Genomic DNA, 25,204 nt, shown 5'->3' on the forward strand with positions numbered 1-25,204 from the left:
TCTTGATTTCTTTGTTCATTTCCAATTTATGTACATATTGTTTTGCCACACACACCTCTTGATTGAATAACCTCTGATGTTCCTTTAACGAACTTCTTATCTCCATTTCATGTTCCTTTGGCACTAAAATAATTTCTTCTGAACTGTTTACTTGACAAATCTGAAATTCTTCTTTATTCAAAATCTCTTCTTTATTTAATTTACAAAATTTAATAGATTCTTGATCAATTTGTAAAGTTTGATTGACATAGTTAATAATCATTTTATGTTTTTCCATTTCATCATTTCCCAATACTATCTCAAAATTTAAGTGATCTACCACTAACATTTGTATTTCATACATTTTATTTCCCAATTTTACATTACAGATTATAGAACTATTAGTATCATATAATTTTTTATTATTCGCCCCTATTAATGATAATTTATTTGTTTTTATCACCATAATATTGTCCTTATTTAAATTATTTACAATGTTTTTGTTGATTAGAGTTACTTCTGAACTTGTATCTAATAATAACTTGTATGCTGAATCTTGTATGTACCCTTCAATAAACTTTAAAGTATTAGTGTTATTATTTTTATTTAATTCCCCAGTATCTCTAATAAACTCCCTTGGATGTTCATACTTTGATAAGTAGACAATATTATGCACATAGGAGCGGTCTAAACAAAATTTCTCCCTTCTGCATCAACACTTGCTTCCCCTCTATCCTCCTCTGTTCTAACTACATTCACCTGTCTTCTCTCCTCATTTTCCCCCCTATTATATCTTGGATTCCCTTCTCTGTAAACTTCCCTATTTCTCGTCTCCTGTGGATAATTTCCCTGGTTCTGTCTCCAATTATTGCCTCTGTCATTTCCTTGTCTCCAGTTATTCCCTCTATCATTGTTTGGATTCCCTTGTCTACGTTCCCAGTTATATCTTCCGATATCTCTCCTGACATTGTTCATATTCTCTCTCCCCTATTTGTAAAATCCCTGCTTCTATTTTGTCTCTCAAATTCTCTTTCCCTATAATTATTCCCTCGATTCACATATCCCTGTCTATTTGCTGTGTTATTCCTATATGTCCCTTGCTCTTGTCCATTTCGATTCTGCGTCCCTACACTCCTCTCAATCCTCTGAAGATATCCTGTCAGACTTCCCATGGTCTTTATATTGTGGAGAGCTATTGTTTCTGCCATGTTATGGTTATATTGCCTGACGATGTATAGGACAATCTCCTCTTCTCGCATAGCCGGTTCTAAGTATTGTGCTGTCTGGAATAACTGCATTGCGTACAGATTGTAGTTGGTACTTTTTTCATAATTGAATTTCCCAAAATACAACCGCTCCCTGAAACTAGCCTGTTGGTTTTCTCCCCAAAAATAGTTAATAAACTTGGCCTCAAATTCCTGCACATTATTTATGGAATTTTCATTATTGCAAAACCATAATAATGGCATGCCCACTAACATGTTTCGAATATTCAATTTCATTTCTATCGGATCCCTTACATTCTTTACCTTATTTTTGATGATATCTACAAATATTCTAGGATGTAAGTGATTCAGGTTTCCGTCAAACTTAATTCCCCCATCATTATAACTCGGCATCACAGTACTCACTCCCCTTGTTTGTCCTAGATTTGATTCCAAACGCTGAATCTCCTCACTTGCATTTTTAAATTTCTCTCTCAATTCCTCAACTTGTCCCTGTAATACTCTATCTCCCTTTTCCGCCTGATTTGCATGCCTACCCATTTCCAGTTCCAAATTCTGCAATCCCATCTTTATATTGTTTTTGATAATGGTAAGTTTTTCCTCATGATCCTGAGTTTGCCTTTTAACACTTTCTACCTCCCTAACAATCTCTTTATTCTGCTTATTAACTTCTTTGTTTATTTCCCTTGGTAAATTCTCTTGAATGGATGTTCCCAACTCTACAAATCTGCTCCCAATTTCCTGTCCTATTTCCGCTCTAATTATGGCCTTTTCTCTGGATATCTCCTCCTGTACATTCCTCTTAAAATTCTCACTTTCTCCTCTGACCTGTTCTACTTTCTCTTCTAAACCTTGGGTAATGTGTAGCATCTCTTCCCTGACTATCTTCACTTGTTCTTTGATTTCTTCCCTCATTTTAATTAACTCTCTCCTAAGTTCTCCTTTAATATTATTTTCCATTTTGTTCATATCCCCCCTAATATTGTTAATATTAATATCCATTTTGTGCATATCCCCCCTAATATTATGATCCATCTGTTGTAGCATCCGCATTATTTGCCTCATATCCATCTGTGTCATCCCTGACTCTCCAACATCTCCTTCCCTGCGTCTCTCCTCCTGCACTCTACTTTCATCCTCACTTTCATCACGTCTATATCTCACTGTCTCATCCAACTCCTCTCTCAAACTATCTGTTAGACTTCCCTCTCTATCACCTTGTCCTGCTTCTTGTATGCCTTGCTCTAAATATACTAATACTTCTCCTGATCCTCCTCTGCTTTCTTCATCTACCTGTATATCCTGTTCCTGTTCTAACACCTGTTCTCCTTTACTCTCTTTCGGTACGACTTCTTTTCCATTTCTTAAAGTCATTCGGTCTGCCATTTTATCCTAATATCTATTTATTCTCAAATTTAACTTTAACTGCCCCAGAATCTCTGCAACACTAATCACACCAATTTATTTTTACTCTAATCTGTGTAATATTAATAAATCTGCTTAAAAACACCCTTATTTCTGTTTTCCGAGAGGCCCCACGTTGTTAGCGTCAATTGAAAAAGTTGTATTTTATTAATTTTATTTTTATTTATAATAAATGTTGTAATTTTTAAAATATGTGGTTCGTTGTTTAATTTAATATATACCTCAGATAGCTCAATTATGTGTTCTAAGCAATCTGTCACTGTGTGACGTCGACTCTGTAGTCTCCTGGTATAGTTCAAAAAGAAATTAAACCAAAATTTACTTTAGACTTTTGATAAATTAACCCAAATGAAGCACGTTATTTATTAATATTGAACAAATTTAATATAAACAATAAAATTCGTCTGCAACTTGGGTTGCCTTTAAAAATTTACAAAAATAGGAATCGTATAAATCTTAATGTGGTTTAGTGTCGTGACAATAAAAATTTATTACAAAATGTGGAGACTCTCTACAAGTACCTAAAAACTAAATAAATATTGCAACTTTATAAAGTGTTTAAATGAACTATAAAGAAAAAGAAAATGAACACTTTATTCCGCTGACTTTTAACTTGCATTCAAATATAATCAAAATTTCAAATGATCCCCAAAATTATTATCCAACCTCACTTTAAAACAGTTCTGATTTATTTAAAGAAAACTAACTACTCGCAAAATAATCGGTGAAACTGGAATATCAATCCTCTCTTCGGAAGTTAAGGTACGTACTATTCTATTTTTAATTTAATGATCATCAATATTTTCAATTTTTTTAAGGCCTATCGCAATTATGTTAATTCATGAATTTTAATTTTCTCAATTTAAATGACATTTCTGTACTCCAATAATAATTTATAAGTCAAATTGTTTCTCTTACTCTCTGGAACAAATTCTGGATATCTCTGCTGTGGAAACTGTGGAAAAACTAAAATTCTAATTAGACGAGTTAAAAAAACACTCCCGACCTATTCCACAGTTTCAGGGCTCCTCTTCGTCGAAAAATCCTCGTCGGCCTCCCCAAAAAACCCTCTTATCCGTTGCTAACAGCAACCAACGTTCTTTTTTTTTTCGTCTTCTATTTTTTTTAAACCATAAAACTGTCCTGTTCTGACACATTTGTCAATCCACATTAATTTCTCATAATCACTTTAATCACATCTAATTTGGGAATTTATAAAAAAAATGTTCAGATATAAAACTTATTCTATTACAATGCTAATACAATTTATTCTTTTCATCTCCACATCATTGTAATTTCTTATTTAACAAAACCCCTATTAATTTAGCTCCCACAGACTTGCTTGACAGTTTATTTTCTGACGTATATAACACTATACCAGGTAAGTCAATCCTGTGTATCCTTTTTAACATATTGAAATCATTTCAATATATATATATATATATATATATATATATATATATATATATATATATATATATATATATATATAGTACAATTAAAGACTTTAATAAATTTGTGAGTGTCATAAATAGAACCTTTAATAAATAAATAATAAATAAATTAGAATTAATAAAAACATTACAATTATATACCTGAAATATAAAAAAAGTTTGGATTTTATTACTTTAAACAAAAAGTAAGATAAAATAATGGGGTGCTACAGACACCCCGCGAGTTGACACGTTCCTGAAATAGGCGCGAGTAACGAAGGCTAATGTAACTCTGGCCTTTGAAAAGCGTATGAAAAAGAAAAATAACAAAAACTATTCAAGGCAAAAGACTCAGCTCGAAAAATCTATATATGATAATCATGTTATTATCTACGAAGGCGACATAAACGCCAAAAGTATTGAATACTTGTCATTGCTAAGGAAGTTAAAAAAGAGTTATTAAAAACTTGTTAACTTACCTGTTTAAAAGTGACATTATTGGGGAACCCTCTACTCCGATTGTGCGTGTCCGTAAATCCTGGAACGTCAATAGCTCCATATAATATAGGCATACTAATAGGAAAAAACTCACTACTTTTTATTTTTTTCTCGTCTGACTGCCCCTCCACAATTCTTATCGGCGATGGTATTGGATCTTCCTTTTTGACGTAATGTTTTACGTTTTTCCTCGCAATAGAAATCAATTTCTGGTCAATGTCTATACCTACAATTGATTTAGCTCCAAAATCTCTTGCTACAGAAAGAGTAACATGACCAATGTTACAGCCTATATCTAAAATGTCTTTGTTTTCAAAAATATATGGATGGTGGGAGAAAACTCTCAGTCTGTGGTCGGTTTCATTATGAGGATTTCTGTAGCCATAATATCTACAAAATTACAGCTTACTTTATTATCTAATTAAAAAATAAAGCTGGTCATAGATCTGTATAAATCCATATAACTAAATAGATTTAGTCCATATTTGGTTCTTGTGTTGGACTGAACAGCATCCGCAAGTACTTAAAGATTTCCAAACCAGCATTCGAATATCGATATTTCAACCTGATGCATAACGTATTAGGCTATTCAATAATCTTTGGGGTTCAATAAGAGAGGGCGCTGCTTTAACCTAATTTTTTTTATGTTGGAACACTCTTCATACGAACGTATGTGTAGTTTCATTTCAATATGTTACTTCATTCTTTGTTTAAAATCGATTTAGTATCGACGTGTCGCAGTATTTTTTTAAATGGAAAAATCAAGTATCGACGAGTGATTGAATTTTTATTTTTGTAAGGTATTAAAGCAAAGGGAATTTATAAACTAATATTGAAAGTGTATAAGTACTCTTCATCTTAAATTAGCACAGTAGAAAGATGGTATACTGGATTTAAACGTGGTCGTACAAGCATTGAAGATGATCCACGTCAAGGACGACCAAAAGCTGCAATAACACCAGAAATCGTAGGAAAATACAGGATATCGTATTGGAAAATCCTCGAGTGACTGAAAGATATTTAGTGGAAGCCCTAGGCATCTCATCGGCCAGTGTAAGCAATATTTTGACTGAAGTATTGGGTTTTAAAAAGTTACATTCACAATAGGTGCCGCATTCGCTAACAATGGAACAGAAAGAAATTCAAGGCTTTCTCAGCAACATTTAGAGCATTTTCGAAAGGATAAAGTGGATTGTGTGTGTCGATTCATCACTATGGATGAGACTTTGGTCTATCACCATGATCCTGAATAAAAACAAGAGGCTAAAGAGTGGTGAAAACCTGGTTCCTCGGCTCCGAAACGCGTTCGTATCCAGAAATCGGCCAAGAAGGTATTAGCATCAGTTTTTTAGGAGGCGAGAGGAATTTTGCTTGAGGATTACTTGCAAACTGGTAAAACAATAAATTCTAAATATTATTGCAACCTTTTAGACCAGCTGATAGAAAAAATTGGTAAAAAATGACCCGGTTGATAAAAGAAAAGAATCATTTTTCATCGGCACAATGCACCATGTCATGTGAGCACTTTAACAATGGCTAAAATACATGAAGTAAAGTTCGAATTGTTGGAACATCCACCGCATTGTCCAGATTTCGTCCCTAGCAACTTCCATCTGTTTCAATACCTAAAAAATTCATGCGTCAAAAACGTTTTATTAAAATGATGAGGTCATAACATCTGTGGAAGAATCGACCAGAATCGACAGGAACAACCAGACTTGTTAGACGACAAGAATAAATCTGAAATGGGTCGTATATGCAGTTTTAAGGATGATATTCCCATCGGTTTGAATAGGCGAGAGTTTCTACCGCACCAAACGTTTTTGATTTGATTCTATATATTTTTTCAAGTTCAAATGTATTTTTTTATTTTTCTAAGTAGGCCGGAAATTATTATTAACAAATAACATAACAAAAAAACAATTTCCGGAATTGCTTCGATTAAAATTTTTTGAGGCGTATCTCATGGAAATGTTTCTCTCTTGGTAATTTTTCGAAACATGGTTCCTTTTCGAGTTATTTGCAATTTTTTGTTGGAAAAAAATGCCTTAATTAGTGATTTTTGTGATTTTTTTGTGATTCATTTAGTAAAGAAATTTACTAAATGAATTACAATTCTACAAAATGCTTAATAATCTTAAAACCTTCACGTGTAAGTAAGAATATTTTGACAGGGATAAGTAGTTTATATCTTGCTAAAAACATAGTTTTAAATTTAAACAAAGATTTAAAAGCGCAGCGCACCTGTATCGCCACGACTGTACAAGCTTTTTATACAGCGATAGATTGCTATTCGAAATATTTGGTTCCATGTTTTGAGCAAGTTAGAATCCATTTATCCTTGTCAAAATATTCTTACTTGTACTTAAACGTTTAAAGATTATAAAGCTTTTTATAGAATTGCAATTCATTTATTAGTTTTTTAGAAAAAAATCCCAAATCGCTAATTACGGCATTTTTTTCAACAAAAAAAAAGTGCAAACAACTCGAAAATAAAGCATTCTTCGAAAAATTACCAAGATAGAAAAAGTGTTTTTTTTTTAAAGGTTAAAATACATTTATTGACGTTTCAATTTCCACTTCGGAAATCGTTCTCAAAATACAAACATTAGTAAATTAAACAAATTTTGTTTTTGTTACTTAGTGAAAAATTCTTCTAATAATTTAATTTTATCTGACTCATCTATATTGACAATTCAGACATACATTATACATTTTATAGTGTTTATTTCAATGAAAGCCTAAAAAAATTACTTGAAGCCATTCGGGAAATTGTTTTTTTGTTAATAATAATAAGTTATTTGTTATTGTTAAAGAGAGTTGGCTTCACTCTCCTGATGCCAACCAATATGTAGCTTCGCCGTTTTTTAATTTTTAAACTGTTTGTCCTTGGGTCGTGTAGTGTTAATGTATAATTATTATGTTTATGACATTCTTAATATAATGTTGGATAGGCCAAATTTGACGAAATGCCCCTGAAGATGCTCTAGGAGCGAAAGTACTTGGGCAAGATTTGATAAATAAACTGTGCTCGATATCTACCTTTCATTTGATTAAAGTTCATTTATTCGAGCATTCAACCTTACATCACGTAATTAATATTATTTTATGTAACCCACATAACCTATAATGTTATATGGATTATCAGCCGGACAATCTATCAAACGTAAAACTATATTCTTCAATTAATTTCTTGTCAACTTCAGTGGATAGCAGTATTATTTCAATAAAATGGTGCTTGGTAGCTCTACAAATTCAAAAATTCATAAGTTGGTGATTAAAAATTATTGCCGCAATAAAATAATCCGTTAAGTGGCAGATGAAATTAATCTTTCTAAAACTATAATGTGGAATATATTTAAGCATTATGAGAAAACATGAAGTATCGTAGACAAAAAAGCTAAAATACCAAAGCTACTTTCTGACACAAATAGGAGAATATTAGTAAAAGTTTGCAAAATCGAAAAAATACTCTAAAGGACATTACAGCTGAATGAAATCATGAAATTGGATTAAATCTGTCAAAGGATGCTTGCGCAAGTGGAAACATAAATCAGGATTAAAGTTTTATAAGGTTGAATTACAGGTGAAAATTTGAAAGTGTACTCTTACTCTTTTTTATTTTCTTTCTGACATCAGTATCCTCCCTAATAAGAGATCTGTAGCCCACTTCCCAAAGCTCGTCGTTGTGTCCTTCAACATACTTGAGAATTATTGCATAGTGAACGACTTCAGACCTGGGCCCTGATTCTAATTGAGATTTCGACTCAAAACATGTCGAAATTAATATGGCGACGTCGAAATGCGACTTTGCGAACCTTGTGGATTTCAGCTGAACTAACCAAACGACGTCACTAAATTTCGATTTATCGAAATTAATTTCAACTTCAAGAAAGTGGTTGAAATTTAATTTCGAGTCGAAATTAATCTGACATGACTGACTGGACTGGGAGAAGTGAACTTAGGTTCAGTTTAGGTAGGCGGTGTTTTGATCCTTGCAAGGAAAACTGAGGCAAAAAGTATTAATATGGCTGTGTTTTACGGACATTTGCTAGTTTTGGAGGAATTAGAGAGGATAGATATCCGACGCTCATAACGGAGGATAAGAAGAATGTTACGGGATACCCAAAATTCTTTTTCACTAAGTGATGCTCAATTTAGGCAGCAATTCCGGCTTAATAAACAAGCTGCAAATTATTTAATAAGGGTATTAGAACCATATTTGGAAGAAGATGTTTATGCCTCTAGTATACCCAAAATGTTTAGGGTTAGTATTACTAAGCTGCAGTAAATTTAAAAATATATTAGAATATAACCACTAAGTGAAATCTTAGTGGATATAACTTAAGGATCTCCCACATCGCCTTTTTTTTCTTGCCATCTTTTCTTTCAATTCAAAATATAATTGAGAATGGCCACTATTTATGATTTAACAACTCAAACAAGAAAAAAAAGACGTTCACGTAACGTAAACAAAACAAACATTCAACAAGCGTAGTGCAGCCAATAAACAACAGGGCCAACCCAAATTTTCAGCAGTGTCAAAATGATAAAGTAAATATCCCCAGTTTTAACTACAATCGAAATGAATGAGAATCGATAGCGATTGCGACTGTCATGGCGTAGTCGCTTTTAAATTTCGACATCGAAATGAAATAGAATCAGGGCCCTGGATGTCTTCGTATCTTCAATTCTGACTAATCTTTCCCTTGGTTAATAATATCCAAATGAATACCCAACTTCTGGGCATCCTTTCTTCCCATTCAGGTATAACTTTCGTTACAATAATTTTATTAAAAAAATATTTCATTGATTTTGTTAGATTTTCTGTTTCACTTAGTAAAAATTGTGTCATAAATTATTTGTGGTATTGTCACATGAAATGTGGTAACATCTATTAAGAGATTAAGAATTTAAGCTAAAGGTAAAAATTTTGGTAATTAATTGATACAAATATAATTCTAAGTTTGTTCAAAGATATTTACAGTACTTACCTGTTGTAATTTCCGTACTGAAACTGCTTATCCTTTTCCTTAAATTGTGGCAACGCAGTATCCTGTAGTTTAGGATGTTGCCTCTGCTTAGTCCATTTGTTAACGGAATTACTTCTTTTTAACCATGCACCAGGCTGAGGTACTACCGGACTCACAATCTTATCCATCGAATTATTTTTAAATTTTTTCACAATGTGATGACCATCGTCCGATTTGCGCTTACTTTTGTCTTTTTTTATTGGCGCGGGTACTATGCTAGAAAACATAGTTGAAGTACCAACAGACGGATCAGAATTTGGTATATCTATAGGTAAATCTAGGTAAGGTTCAGATACAGACGGGACTTTGAGACTTGGCATCACCTGTTCTATAGGCTCAGGTATTTCGGGTATCTTCGCAGAATCAGCTGATGATTCTGGTGTTTTTGCTTCTGTTGTTGAACTAATGTCGGCTGTGACGTCAGACACATCCATGGTGCCGGATATAGTACGACGTTTTTTCAAACGTTTTTTCTTAGACTAGATAACAAATTAATAAAAACAAAGAAACATATTATAATGTGGCATTATTTATCAAATTGCGTTTAGGTAAAATTTGAATTGGATTACACATATACAGTACAGGCAAGATTTGCAAATAGTGATAAAACAATGTCATATATTTGATATCATATTTTTGCACTGCTGAATACTATCAATCTGTCAAGTATAGCTTCGAAAAATATAAAGAGATAAAGTAAACGCCAGATTCTCATCTACTATAGAAACAAACAATATTTGAAAATAGAAGTATTTTATTATTTAACATACTCGTGTCTTAATTCGTAAATTTCCTATAAGAAACCTGAAATGCCTAAAGATATTGATTAAAAATTTATTTTGATCTACTACCAGCTTCTATTACCTCTTCGTTGGATGTTTGAAGATAATGTAGGCTTTTTTAAGTTAAGAAAAGACATTATACATCTAGTTAATAAGGAAGGTGTTGGAGTAATGGAGTAATAACCTTAACCAATGAATTGTTTATATGGCAATATACGATTCGTGTGCTGTGCATTGTCCTGGAAAAAACAAAATACCTTTAAACAACTTTCTGTGTCATATTTCCATATTTTTTTCTCTTAGATTAGTCAGTAACCTCCAATAATTCCCTTATTAAGAAAATCAATCACGATTACTTCTTGGTAATCCCAAAAAAACTAAAACAAGAAGAAAAGAAAACTTTCCAACAGAGTTTTTTTAACTCTCTATATTAAACAATCTGTCTGTAAAATATTGAACATTTTTATTTTTAAACAAGACCTGGCAACGTCCAATATTTTTAATTTTCCCACTTGAGAGACGGAGGTCAACAGATAGTGGCAGTGAAAAAACGAGGCGCTTACAGACCTTTCGCCATTTAACATGTGTATCCATGTGTATCTTATTCGATAAAAATGAAATGAGGAAATACTACAAACCCTTAACTAATAGCCGTCGAGAATTTAAACCACGATTAAAAATTTGTAAAGACACTAACGGTGAAATTCTACATGATAAAAACTGAGATGGACGCTGGACAATTCAGAATGTTCTGGTTCGGAGATATTAATAGAATGAAACCAGAAATAATTATAAGACAAATATTAGAATTGGGTAGGGGTACGAAAAGAACAAGGGAAAGACCCAGACGGAAATCGATAGATCAGACCGAAGAAAAGGGAAGGAATAAAGTGAAAACTATTGAACAAATAAAGACAATAGACAAAAATCTAAATGCATGGAAAAATGTCTAAGAGAAGAACCGCAATCCCAATCCGACGCCTGAGAGTGAAAAGGATATGATAGGAAGAAGAATATATTTAAACAACTTTCCGTGCATCTATAAAACTGAAACAACAATTTTTCCAGACGATTTTGAACTGAAATTTCTCACGATCTGGAGAACCAGAGTGTCTCCATCCCATTCGAATCCCAATATCAAATATAATCAAATACCGAATTGAATCGAATCGATGATCGAACCTATTGAATCGATTATCGGACTTAATCGAATCGATTATCGGACTTAATCGAATCGATTATCGAATGGAAGAGGTGGGTAAATGGAAATTAAAATAGCTAGCCCAAATCCGACACCCTGTTAGGGTAAAAGGAAGGGGAGAAAGAAAGAAAGAAAGAAAGATAATCGAATTAAATCGATTATCAAATCAAATCGATTATCGAATCGAAGCGATTATCGAATCGAAGTGATTGTCGAATAGAATAAAATATTGAATCGAATCGATTATCGAGCCTAATCTTATCGATTATCGAATCAAATCCATTATCAAATCGGATCGACTATCGAATCGATTATTGAATCGGATCTAATTAAATATCGAATCGAATAGAATCAAATATCGAATCTAATTGAGTCGATTATCAAATCGTTCATGCGATCGAATTGAATAAAATATCCAATCGAATCAATTATCGAATCGAATAGAATCAATTATTGAAACAAATGGAATATCGAAGCGAATCGAATCGAAATACAATAAAATATAATCAAATAAAATAAAATGCAATAAAATAAAATAGAATCGAATCGATGATCAAATCGTTAGAATCGTATAGAAATAAAATAGAATATAATAAAATAAAAAAGTAAATTAAAATCATCGCTCGTTGCATAGACAATCAGAAGGGTATTCTTCCTTTCCTCGGCCCTCCCGGAATGTCACATCCCGATTTTATTACTTATTTAAGATTTCGTCCAAGACTAAATTGAGCCACTACAAATAATATATTTATATTAGGAACGATTCAAGAAAAAACTTATAATTACGACGTGGAACTATAATAATATGTATATAAACTTTAAATAAGAATTTGATATTGTGAAAAGAAACAAAATACTGGAAGATATTCGTAATCTAGGTATACCTAACAAATCAACCTCATAAAAATGACGTGATGACTGACTCTCTTATTTGATATCAATGTGGGAGTGAGACAGGGAAACGCACTAGCAACCGTGCTGTTTAACCTAGTTCTTGAGGCAGTAATCAGAAAAACCAACGTACCTAGTCATATAAATACCAAATCAGTACAAATTACTGCATATGCAGATGATGTAGCTATCATTAGTGGGAGAAAGCAACGACTAATGGAAGTGTTCAAGGAAATTGATCCCGAGGCACGAAAAAAAAAAACTATACCATCGAAAGTGTGAATGCTTTCATAAATCTGGCCACATAAATCGATGAAAAGAATTCCGTAAGTAGCCAAATTTAATGCACGTATTTGATAATAAAAGATTGATGACACCGAACTTATTAGACAAAAGAACCGAAATGAATATCTACAGAATATTAAATAGGCCCGTAGTAACCTATGGTTGTAAGACCTGCGTAGTGACAAAAAATGAAGCTCGACTAAGACATTCGAGATAAAGATACTGAGAAAAGTATACGGCCCGGTGCAAGAAGGAGACGGCACATGCAGAATCACGGCATGACGGCACGGCAGCGACTGTCATGGATGGGACATATCCAGAGACAAGAAAATACAAAATCAACAAAAAATATTACAATGGAAGCAGATAGGAAGACGAAAGAAAAGAAACGAACGAAAGAAAGACCCAGAACAAGATGGTAAGATGATGTGGAAGACGACCTGAAAACTGAATGGAAGAACCTAGACAGGGGGCAGAGACCCATCTATGGTTATGATGCCAAAAGAAGAAGATTGTGTCCATGATGTGAATGAAAATTAAATAGAGAGTATTCTAGATTACTTGCCTCTAATTCTTCCAGTGTTTTCCATCTAATTTAGCAATCACTTTTGGATAATTGGTAAAGTTTCTATTTGTATGAATTTGAACTTTTATAATTCAATATTGACCAAAAGTAATAATAAAGCAAAATACTTTTATTTAAATCTAATTCAAATTTTAAAACGTCATTCTATTAGTACCTAAAACTTACTTTTTTAATCGGTGAGCATAATTGTTGTTCATATTCTGCATCATCATCACAGTCTATGAGATTCAAAGGGTCATGAATATTTTTTGGGATTATTACTTCGATTTGGCCCTTCTTCCTTGGTGGAGTGGGAACCGGCGACGATTTTGGTGTTACAGCATTCATGGCTCTAAAACAAAAGATATCAGATATTCTCCAAAATTACAAAAAAAAATCAATTACAGGGTTTATTACAAAACAAATAAAATTAATTAAATCTGTAACAATTTTCTGAGAATCTGGAACCAAACACTGATAACTAATAAATTGTATTTGCAAAAAAAAACAGATCTTCCGTTAATAACTTCAATCTTCGCTGTTAGGGAGCTGTTAAGAGAGCGCTAATGTCACGAAAAATATATAATTTCCATAATTTCCAGGTTACACGTGACTGAAGTTGCGCGGCAAAATCAAACACAAACATAGTGTAAAGACTGATGCATTAAACACAACAGCCCTAGCCAAACATTCTCTAGAAAATAGTCATTCTTTTGATTTTGAAAATGTACAGATTTTAGAAAAAGAACAAAATTACAACAAAAGATGCATATTGGAGATGATTCACATAACAAAAAGAGATCTAAATTCTATCAATTGTAGCATTTGAAAATTCTTTGGATATGTATTGAAATCCCCTCGTATTTGTTAAAATATCAAAGAATAATCTTAGTGTATTTCTGTTTCCTTTCGTACAAGTTAAAAGACCGAATCTTTCAACTTCTTTTTATTTGCGTCGCTAGAGTTAATGTAAACCATTTTATAGTTTGTTTATATTTCACAAGATGCGTATTTTGTCGGTATTCTTTGATCGAAGCCTCTTTTAGGATCTTTTGCGTTCCCGTTACCGTTGTAAGTGTTTTGTTTATACCAAGATTATGCGAATGAATTTTGAGAATAGTTGCTCACTCTCGGTAAATCCGACCGCTGTTAAAAGCGTGTTTAGTTTTATTGGAGTCCGAATTTAGCATCAAATTCGTAATGTTTTGTGTTTTTCGCCTTTTCTCATGGGAAATCCTGTAGTATGGTAGCAGTTTTATGTGCAGTTAATGGAGGTTTGCAACGAAGTCGGTGTTGAACGGACTTGCTGGTCAAAACCAGCGAATTTGATGAAATGAGTGGAAATTTACTCTCTGTAATATGGCAGATTTAAAAAGAGTAATCATTATTTTGTTAAGTATTTAAGGGATTTGTGCCGTGTACCAGAGTATTGAAAATATTTCCAGTGTTGTAAAAAGCTGCGTATAGGGTGTGTCCAATGTGCGGGTGATTTTGGTTCCAACCTCACTTTATTTGTCTCTGGTCGTCTTTCCAGACGTTGAAGCAGTCCTTTTTTGTATAGCAGAAATTCCAATATAATTCCAGTTTAACCCTCAGAAACTTTAGTGCTTTTTTTGGTGAAATAAGGTAACTTTTTGTGTTTTCATTTGGAAGTAACAACAGACATTTTTTTTTAAATAATAATTTAAAAAGATAATTTTTATTTGTAATAATTTTTTATTTGCCACAGTTTATAGCTCAGTAACATTTGTAAGTTTTGTAGCAATAGAGTTTGTAAATGAATACGACATAATTATGTAAGTCTTTTCATCTTTATTTATTTTGGAATAAATTTTTACTAATTATTTTGTACCTATTATATCATATACATTTTGTACCATTTAATATTTTGTAACTGTTTGTGTTGAGAGAGTAATAAATGTTTAATTTATCTCTCTGAACCATTTTGTTTATTTTAGAAAAGTCTCCTAACCATTTTTGTATTTTTAATAATTATTTCAATAGTTACAACTAGTTGTAATCGTTATAATTCGGCACCTCGAAGCGGCGTCCATTTTAAATTGCTAGAGGTCCTCCCTGTTGTTTTTTTTGTCCGTTTGTTCCAAAAGACTTATACTTCATCTAATTTACTTACCGTTGCACGTCATCCGCGTCATAGCCCGTGAGGTCACATGATACCAACACGAAATATTTAGGGGGTAGGTTTGTTCTTTTTTAGAATCACTTTGCCGAGTACACTGGCATTACAGCCACTAGACATATGTTATTATATACGCGTAGAAATAATATTTAAAGATTTATATTATTGGTAACTTAAAAAAATAAACAATAATATGTTTCATTTAATTTGTATAAATGTAATATAAAGCGTTTTTATGAAGAACATTTGTTCGGAACACACTGTAACTGTAATCGAACGGATGTGATATTTTGGCATAAATTGGTAACACTTATTTGACAGTTGCGGTGTTGACACTTTTTGTACTTTATTATTTTGAATTTTAAAGTGAATACCTCTTGTTTTATATTTTTACCTATTTAATAAAATCTGTTCTTTTTAGAACAAAATTTATGTGTTTTATTTCAAATATGTCACGTAAGAATTTAAATAATCGTTGTAAAGAGATGGTAGCATCTTTGATTCATTATTTTGAACAGGAACGTAATAATAACGGCCCAATTCTACCCTTGACTGCTGTTAGAGAAGTATGTAAATGTATGTTTTGTATATTATTGTAGATGCTTAAAATATACATTCTTGTTGTAACGTGTAGCTGCAATTTTAAATTTACATATTTCAACTGTGAGGTCTATTTCTCAGGCCGTAAAAACTAATACACTTCTACGTACGAAATCGAATAATCGATCTCTATCTAATCACTATCGATCAGAAAACCGAAATTTACTTAAATAAATCTGAAGAAGAAATAAAAAAGCATTTGAAAATTTAGTTGTAACAAAACATGTCAAAGTAAATAAGTAATGAAAAAAATGTTAAATATTCCATTTTACATCTTTATACGACGCATATAAGCGGCTCAAATTGTTTTTAACAAGATTATTTTTTAACTCTTGTTTTGTTTCTATTTATTTACATTAAATATTAATTTGTTTTGTTGTATAATTCACTTTTGCAATAATTATGTGACCTATTTGATTTAAAATGGATTCAGGATTTTTTTATACTTTGGCAACTACGTCAACTTCGATCTCTGTCAATGATAATGACGTGTAACGGTAAGTAAATTAGATGGACTGTATGTAAGAACCCCCTTTGTTTCAATTTTTTGTAGTTGCCCCAATCCAACCTCTTTGCCATTTACTTATCCACGACCCAGCTCTCCAAATAAGCCCGGAGTGCCGTTGGCACAGTATCGTTTATTTTGCTTGCCCTATCTCCACCCCAGTAACTTCTGTCCCAATTTTCAAACTCCCTATAATTATACCCTATGTGGTAGGCAAAATATTACGTTACACAATAATAAGACTGACATCAAAGATCTTTCCAATATGTATCATAATTTAATAAATTAAGTTGTTTTTAAATGCACTATGGCAGATATTTAAGATACGACGCAGACCCACTTCTGTTTTAAGATACCTGCCAGATGTCATCTGTCAATGTCAGATACCAATTTTTTATTCCATGTTAAACTTTAAAAAAGTGTAAACATGAACTTTTACGAAAAACGCAAAAACACGTCAATTATTATTTGAAAGGGGAGACATTATATCATATTTAAGGTTGCTGGGAAACGCCCCTCTCACCCCCTGTATCATCGATTTATTTATTTTTATTATTTCCCCTTTTTTATTTGATATTTGGATTATCATCTTTGTACTGATTCCAGAAATGTATAACGCATGATGATTGAAGTGATTAGTTTATGAGAAAAATAAATACAAAACGAAGAAAACTTGATTGAAAAAAAAAATGATTTTTTAACAATTTTATTACAAACATTTAGAATAAACATTTCACTACCAAAAATTTTTACAATAATTGTTCAAAATAACTGCCATTTACTTCCATACAATAGTACAATCTATTTTGAAATTCTTCTCTGACATTGCTTAAAGGCGGGTACACATATGCGAGCAGAACTGTTCGCGAACCGTTTGTGAACGCTATATTCGTTAATTTGTACGACGGGACGAACCGCTTGCGAGCTGTTCGTTCGTTGCTCGTCAGGAACCGCGGCCTGTCGGTTTTTGGGACGAACACAAAGAATGTTCGCAGTTAAATTTGGACGGTGTTCGAGACTATAAATTGTTTCTGCTAAGTGTGCGATGAGATCATTCGGTTAAACAAAATTGCTGAACGAGCGCGGCTTATTCAAAAGTAACGAGAGAAATTAATAACAGATAATGTAAACAAAATACCGAAATGTTTAGAATAACGAAGTAAATTAATTCTCGGTTTGTTATTAGATACTTAGGGTATTAGATAGTCTGAACATAAACATATTTTCAACGAACTCTTCGCGAACAGCTCACGAGCAGTTCGCAAACAGTTCGGCTCGCATATGTGTACCCACCTTATCACTTCTCTAACATTGCTTATTCTTGGTCGTAAATCATCTAGAGATTCTGATTGAGTAGCATAAATTATTGTTTTTAAATACCCCCAAAGAAGAAGTCTAGGGTGTTAAATTCAACGACCGGGAAACGTTTCGTTTAAAAATTGTCGCACAGGTAAAGCAAAGTGTTCCAAAGGAGCTCCATCATGTTGAAATACAACCAAATCTTCGGAAAGGTTATCATCATTTTCCACTATTGTTCTAATATGATCAACCATTTGCCTAATTAATTCAAGATCCGATGCACAATTTAAGTTTCCAGTGATAAAGAAGAGTCCGATAATGTGATCATCTAGGATACCACACCATACGTTTAATCGTTGAGGATGCTGTGTGTGAAATTCACGTATAATATGTGGATCAGTCTCAGCCCAGTATCGGCAATTGTGTCTGTTCACCAAGTAGCCCAGTCAGATTAAAAAAAAAGGTTTTATAGGTGGGGGCTACTAGATGACGAATGTATGAAAAGGTACTCGTATTTTTACCTTGCGTTTTTTTTTTAACAATAATTTATGGTCACAATTTGATTTTTTGTCTATAAGTTTTTTCCCCTATATTTTAAATAAACAATATTTATATCATTTTTTTTATATCAAGAATATCTTTATTTTCCCGTTTTTTCAATTAAAATTGATAAATAACTTACGGAGATATTTGCAAAAAGCAGTTTTTTTGCACTAATTTATAAATTTTATTAATTTTTTTATTAACAAAATAAAATGTTATTAATAAATTTGAACATCGAGGAGTTACCGTCTATTAAATTTGTGCTTTTCCCCCCGATCGGTCAAATAGTTTAAAAGTTATTTAATTTATTTATCCCTGAGGCTAATTATTAAAAATATTATAGCAAATTTCATATGATTCTTTAAGACTTAAACTATCTCAGAAATTAAATGCATATTGCGTTTTCATCGAAATTATTTACAAAATAAACGTTTGAAAAAGGGGTATGTTTTTTACTTATTGTATTAACTTTTATATTTTTCAAGCTACAGACTTGTACGTACAACCATTAGATAGCTGGTAAAAAAACTCACACAAAAAAACCTTCTATGACCAATAGGAACGAAGTTAGCGACTATTTTTTTAAAAATCGTATCTCCATTGTTTATAAACATTAAAGTAAAATTTGCACAAATTTTGAATGAAAATCTAAACGTTATATTGAAACTTATAGCTATAAAGTTCATTCAATTTTTCGAAACTCACAGCCCTTCGAAACGAAGGTACTTTCGAAAGATCGACATAGGAAAGTGGAGAGAACTGTTTCAGCTCCGTTTTTTTTTTCGACATCGGAACTTCAAATTGAAACACATAGAAAAAATTTACATAATCTCGGCTTCCATTGTAGCTGGAACCTCTTTTTTTATTCTGGGGTAGCTCGTCGAAATATGAATAACTACATAGTTTTCACTGGCCGGAAAATATGGGAAACCTAATTTGGCTGGAATAGTCTGTCGCAGTATTAATAATGATAACATAAATTTCACCCCCACTCCCGGAAATCTTGGAAAATCCCGGAAAATCATATATTTTTTTTTTCATTTTAAATCAATGATGTATTAATACTTATATATTTTTTTAATTAAATTTTGGGTAATTTTTTATTATAATTTATATTATAATTATTCATTGAATAGTTTTAAATATTACTTACAATTTTCAATCAAAAAGTAATTACTTAAATGCGTTTAGTTAAAATTTTTTTGTTCAAAATACTCAAAATATTTTACTCAAAGAAGTATTATAAGTATATTGCTTTCTAAAGCCACTACACTGAGACTGGCGAAATTTTGGAGCGTGGAGCTGAAACAGTTTCCCCTCCACTTTCCTATGTCCATCTTTCGAAAGTACCTTCGTTTCGAAAGGCTGTAAGTTTCGAAAAATTTAATGAATTTTATAGATATGTTTCAATATAAAGTTTAGATTTTCATTTTGTTACAGTCAATTAAGGTGAGAGATACTATCTTGTTAAAAGAAAAATTGTGTATCTTATAAACTAATCACTTTAAGCCAAAGGCATTATATTTTTAAAATCAGTACAAAATGGAGAATCCAAATTAAAAATAAAAAAGGGAGAAGTAATTAAAAAAAAATAAAGAGATGATACGGGGGGTGACAGGGTGTATATTTCCCACCAACCTTAAATATGATATAATGTCTCCCCCTTTTTTGTACGTTGGCCCGTTAATGGATTATATCTTAAATAGGCGTTATTTCTATTTTAGTAAGCTGTTCATTAATTTTTTGACTATTTGAATCGAAAATCTGTATTTTATTCGATTGTTTTATAACACAGAGTTTCTTGGTGCATATTTTCATCTTTGGTTTTTTGTTTCCCGTATCATTATTACAAGGATTTTGCTGGATATCGACATAGGGAACCCGGTAGTATGTACATGATGTTTCCATAACCAACGTTCAAAAAATTGTCTTATTGTAAAGTCGTGATGATTTTACCAGGAAATATAGTGTTGTTTAATAATAATAAAGTTCAAGCAACAACTCCTATATGCATTAACTTGATAATATTTCTGCTCCCCGATACCAGGTGCAGCCCCGAAAGTAATAAAACTGCTACACTCATGCTTCCCATTATCCAACAATTAGCCAGTCCAGGACTATACGCCTTATTATGGTACTGATATTGCTGCCCCTCATAAGTGAAGAATATCTATTTGATATCTGGATTTAATTCATAAATTAAATATTAGAATACTATAAAATAATGCTATTAACAGCAAAAAAACGGTCTAATAGTCACTAATGAGAAAATAAAACAAATGGTCTTTAACATACAAAAGAATGGATGTAGAGTAGTGCATAACGTAACAATAAAGCCATATAATTTTGAAAGATTGCAGCGTTTTAGATATCGTAGATAACGTTGTCACATAAGAAATAAAAGGGAATATTCAGGTAGCTAACTGATGTATATATAACCTTTAAGATAGATATGTCGTACAAGAAACTCAATCTCAACTCCAAAGTTGCGCTGGCTGTATCAAAAGCTCTCTTAATAACTGCATAGCAGCCAAGTTAAATTGAAAAGAGAAAAAATGCCCTTACGATATCTATGAATGAAGGGCGGAGGTAACATATGATCAGATTTAGGAATAATGAAACTACCTACCGACCCATCATATTTATCAACACCTGCTATCCTACCTACAATCAACACTTATCTGTTGGGGACTATCAAATCAATTACATGTAATCAAAAGAACTAGGCTTAAAAAAATTATCCCAGGAAAGGCACTTCAGAAATAGTGAAATAAATTTTTAAAAGGTCATTTACGTGGCTGAGTTTACAATAGGAATGAGGAGACAAAAAGAACAAAAGGCAATAGAATCTTGCTGCGTTTTGACTATGCGATGACAATGATCTTTATATAACATATAGGGAGAAAGAGAGAATAATGTCTATGTTCAATTTAGAACTCGATGGTTTTCTCCCTTTCGAATTGGGTATGTACATGTATTACCATAGAAAATAAAAGCAAGAGGACTATAATTATGAAACTTTATCTAAAAAGTAAAATCAATAAACAAATTATATATACAAAAAGATTATATAAATCCCTAATATTTACACAGACTGCTTTACAAAAGGTAAACGAATGAGCATAAAAACACAGCTGTTTTAAAAACATAATATTATTAGACGAATTGTGGATCCATTTCACACAAACTAAACCGGTTGTCTACAAAATAAATCAGAAGACTATGCTAAAATATGATACGGCAGGAGGAAATGCAATGACTTTTACAGCTGATTGTCGTATAAATATCAATGTAACGCAAATATCATGATTTTGCCATAGCATATGAATATTTCCTCGTACTGTCATATGGTCGGCGTTATGCATCACTTGACCAAGCGCCAAAAATTGATTTTGAGATATTTGATTTCAAAGTTTTCACTCTATTAAAATTCACTATATGTTACAATTGTCGTTATATTTTTTTTTTTTTCGAAGACAGTTTTTTATGTTTTCTCTAAGTGCGAAATAGTAACTTTGCCAATGTTAAAGAAAAACCAAAAAAAAAAAGAAAAAGGCTTTTTTCGACTTACGATTTTCGCCACATTGTGCAATTGTGTTATACATCAATAGACCAAGCGACATGGAGGTCGTTTTGTGTAGTGATAGTGATGCGTAACTAAAATATCTCATTTTGAGTAAATGATTGGTAGGTCACAAGCTATTATTTCTTTTTGGGTATGACAATGAAAGTAGTTGTTTTGAATATTTTATATTACTTAAGAAATTAATCAACAATATAAAAAAAACTTGAACTCAGTGTTAACAGTTGGTACAATTTTCTGAATATTATAAAAATAGTAAATAAACATTACTCATCTCGTATGCCAAAGTCTCTATCAAATCCGTCAATGTCATATTCTATTGTATTGTTACTGAAAAGGGAGCGATACAAGGTTTTGCATCATTGGGTATTAGGTGCGTTAAAGATCTTCAAGTCGTTAAGCTTAGGCACATAAAGTGGTTTGCCTGTGGGCTAAAGAGGAATCAAGTGGTTACTTAGGGATTGCACTGCAACAGGCCGTCCTTTTTGAAATTCCTTGTAAAGATTTACTTCAACTTCACTAGTGTTAAAATCAGTTTTCACAAAAATACTCAGTGGTATATCCTTTCTTATTTCAATTTCTTTTGTTTTAAACCAGCTTACCTTACTGTTTTCTATGTCTGATTTACGGTTTGTAATCATAGTTTCCAACTTCTTTGTTCCAACGAATTCTTCTTTTTTCATTCTGTGAACTACTAGTGGGTTCTTTTTACGGGATTTCTTCATCACGTTTAGGTAATTATCATCAAACGTTGTTGAAATTTTAGGGCATTTTCAAAATCGCCAAAATTACTATCATCGGGTAAAAGGTATGCCAGGAAAGAAATAGCGTAATGTAATTTTTTCAATGGTAGGATGAGTTTTCAAAATCGTTTTCAGAATCAAAACTATTTTGATGTTGCGGTTTTGGCTGCCACAAGAGTCTGACCACAAAATTACATGTTTTGCAGAAGTAACATTTTCTTCAATGTGTTTCTTAAGAGAACTGCCTACGTCCTGGTCTCCCCGACCAGCTTCACCTTCTATCCAAATATAACAATGACCTTTGTTATCCTTGCCGCTATGGATACCAAGGTTGTAAATATATAATTGACGCTTATAATATACGATATTTATTGAAATTCTCGGAAGAGGAAGAGTTTTTTTTTTTAATCAAAACAAAAGGTTTCCACTTCTGGTTGATCGTTGCTCATCTTCATGTCTAGCTTTCTTCTAGATTGCGCATTTTCAGCTCCTTCTAAGTGCACATTTTTTTCTTCTTTTAACTTGCTTAATTGTTAGTTATATGCGCAATTTTTAATTTCTAATTCGAATCAATCACATCTACTACAAGTATCTTTTTTCAACTTTTTTCTTTGAAGATTAAATCGCGTTAAAAACATTTTTTTGTAAAACGAAAATTTAACAGGGTCATTGTCTGCTTCTTCAATTCATACATTTTACTTAATGCTGTGTCTTTTGTTAGGTATCCTCTTTCTGTGTTAGCTCTTCTGTAATGTGACTATTATAGAAAATTTAAGCAATAACTGCCACTACTTCTTAACCTAAACGCCTCAACAAGTTGCCAACGTCACCATTGTTAACAACGTTTATGTACATATGTTGCCAAATATTCGATTTATAATCATCAAAACGCTTTATTTTGTCAGCTTTTCAAAATCCTTCTGCAAATGTTCCTTCATATGATTTCACCGATAATAAAAAAAAACTCAAATTAAAATGTAGAGATGCTAATATCATGTACGTCACAAATACTAAATCTTACCCAATACAGTGAAGACAAGTGCGAAAGATATCAGGTATCAATCTAAATGCCACTTACGACACCTTAAATTAAAGGATATTTCTTCAAAAACTATATCGCCTTAGATAATAAACTTACTTGTATTATCCGCGTCTGCCTACACAACAGAAGATTTTTTATATAATTCAATGGTAAGAATAGCAGATGGAGAACGCAGAAGAATGGTCTCGCTTGGGGTAGCGTAACAGCATTTACAAAAATTCATACCAGTAGATACTAGGACTTTTATTATGTAGACGATACATCTATTGACGATATTGGGGTAGCGTAATGGTACTAACGCTGTATAATATTTACAAAAATTCATACCAGTAGATACTTCGGCTTTTAATATGTAGACGATACATCTATTGATGCACGACCAAAAACTTGTGTTGCTGAAGTGAAAAAAAATCTAAATTATACCTTAAACGCAATAAAAATATACTATAAATTAATTTTTAGCCAAACCCTAGAAAAACTCAGATGTTCTCCTTCAATTTCCCTAACAACAACGCTTTCACAAAACTGAACATCCAATAGTGACATACAATCATGCAATTATGTAAAAACCTTGAAGATACTAGTTTGTATCGCACGTTGTCATTCATAGAACATTGTTTAAAACTAAAAGGCAAACTGAGTACCAGAAATAATATTCTCCGCATGCTTGTCAGTTGAAAATGGGGAGCATATCCTTTTACTCTTAAAATGTACACGCTTGCACTCTATGCTACTGCTGCCGAATATACCTCGCCAGTCTGGGTGACACCGACACATCCGTGACACGTAGATTAAACTATAAATTAGTCAGCCAAATTCAGCGGATATTAAGACTTCACATCAATGCATAAGCTCTACCCTATCGTAGCTTTCAATCCACCCAATATCCGAAGAAAACTAGCTAGAGAACGAAAGAAACAAAGTCTAGATTCACAAGGTCCACTCCATGTGGAAAAAAATCAAGGAAAAACTCATGCCAAAGGTTCAAGATTCATCACACCTCCTTAGTTGTCTTATACTAGAGAAAGCTTGCACAGAACGCGATCTACTACACGCAATTAACTTTGTCATTCAAACCGCTCTTTTCTGAAGGAACAATGTTTAATTATTTGAACTGAACATATAAAGTACAGTCAGTAAACTATTGCTTATAAAGATCATTGCAAATTTGATACAAACTTAACTTATACTGATTACTTATTACCCCTAAATAGGAGATAAATCATTCAGAAGTATGTAGTATTAGTTGTTAATACCTTTTCTTGTTAGATCAATTAAGAATTCTTTTTTTTTTTGAGCGCTGCTACCGATTTAACATAAAAATATCTATTTTAGCACCTAACCATATTTATTTTGAGATAGCGCCTTCCATCCAGATATCATATGGAGTACACAAATAAGACCAGAAGTAAAATAATAAAAAAGCTATAT

At 32.2% G+C, this 25,204-nt stretch overlaps 1 protein-coding gene across 3 annotated transcripts in view; it reads right to left on the reverse strand.

The window, feature by feature from the left end:
* Window positions 1-25,204, reverse strand: part of LOC140434715 (7SK snRNA methylphosphate capping enzyme-like) — a 180,682-nt gene that overhangs the window by 145,065 nt on the left and 10,413 nt on the right. For 2 of the 3 annotated variants that reach the window (XM_072523178.1, XM_072523180.1), the window contains exons 3-5: window positions 13,505-13,670; window positions 9,556-10,073; window positions 4,543-4,951 (exon numbers count right to left, since the gene is read on the reverse strand). In XM_072523178.1, the coding sequence (XP_072379279.1) occupies window positions 4,543-4,951; window positions 9,556-10,073; window positions 13,505-13,670 (1,093 nt within the window). The remainder of the gene's footprint in view (window positions 1-4,542; window positions 4,952-9,555; window positions 10,074-13,504; window positions 13,671-25,204) is intronic. The other variant, XM_072523179.1, reaches the window with a different exon arrangement.

This window comes from Diabrotica undecimpunctata, chromosome 2 (assembly GCF_040954645.1).
Source record: "Diabrotica undecimpunctata isolate CICGRU chromosome 2, icDiaUnde3, whole genome shotgun sequence".
In the NCBI taxonomy this organism is placed as follows: domain Eukaryota; kingdom Metazoa; phylum Arthropoda; class Insecta; order Coleoptera; family Chrysomelidae; genus Diabrotica; species Diabrotica undecimpunctata.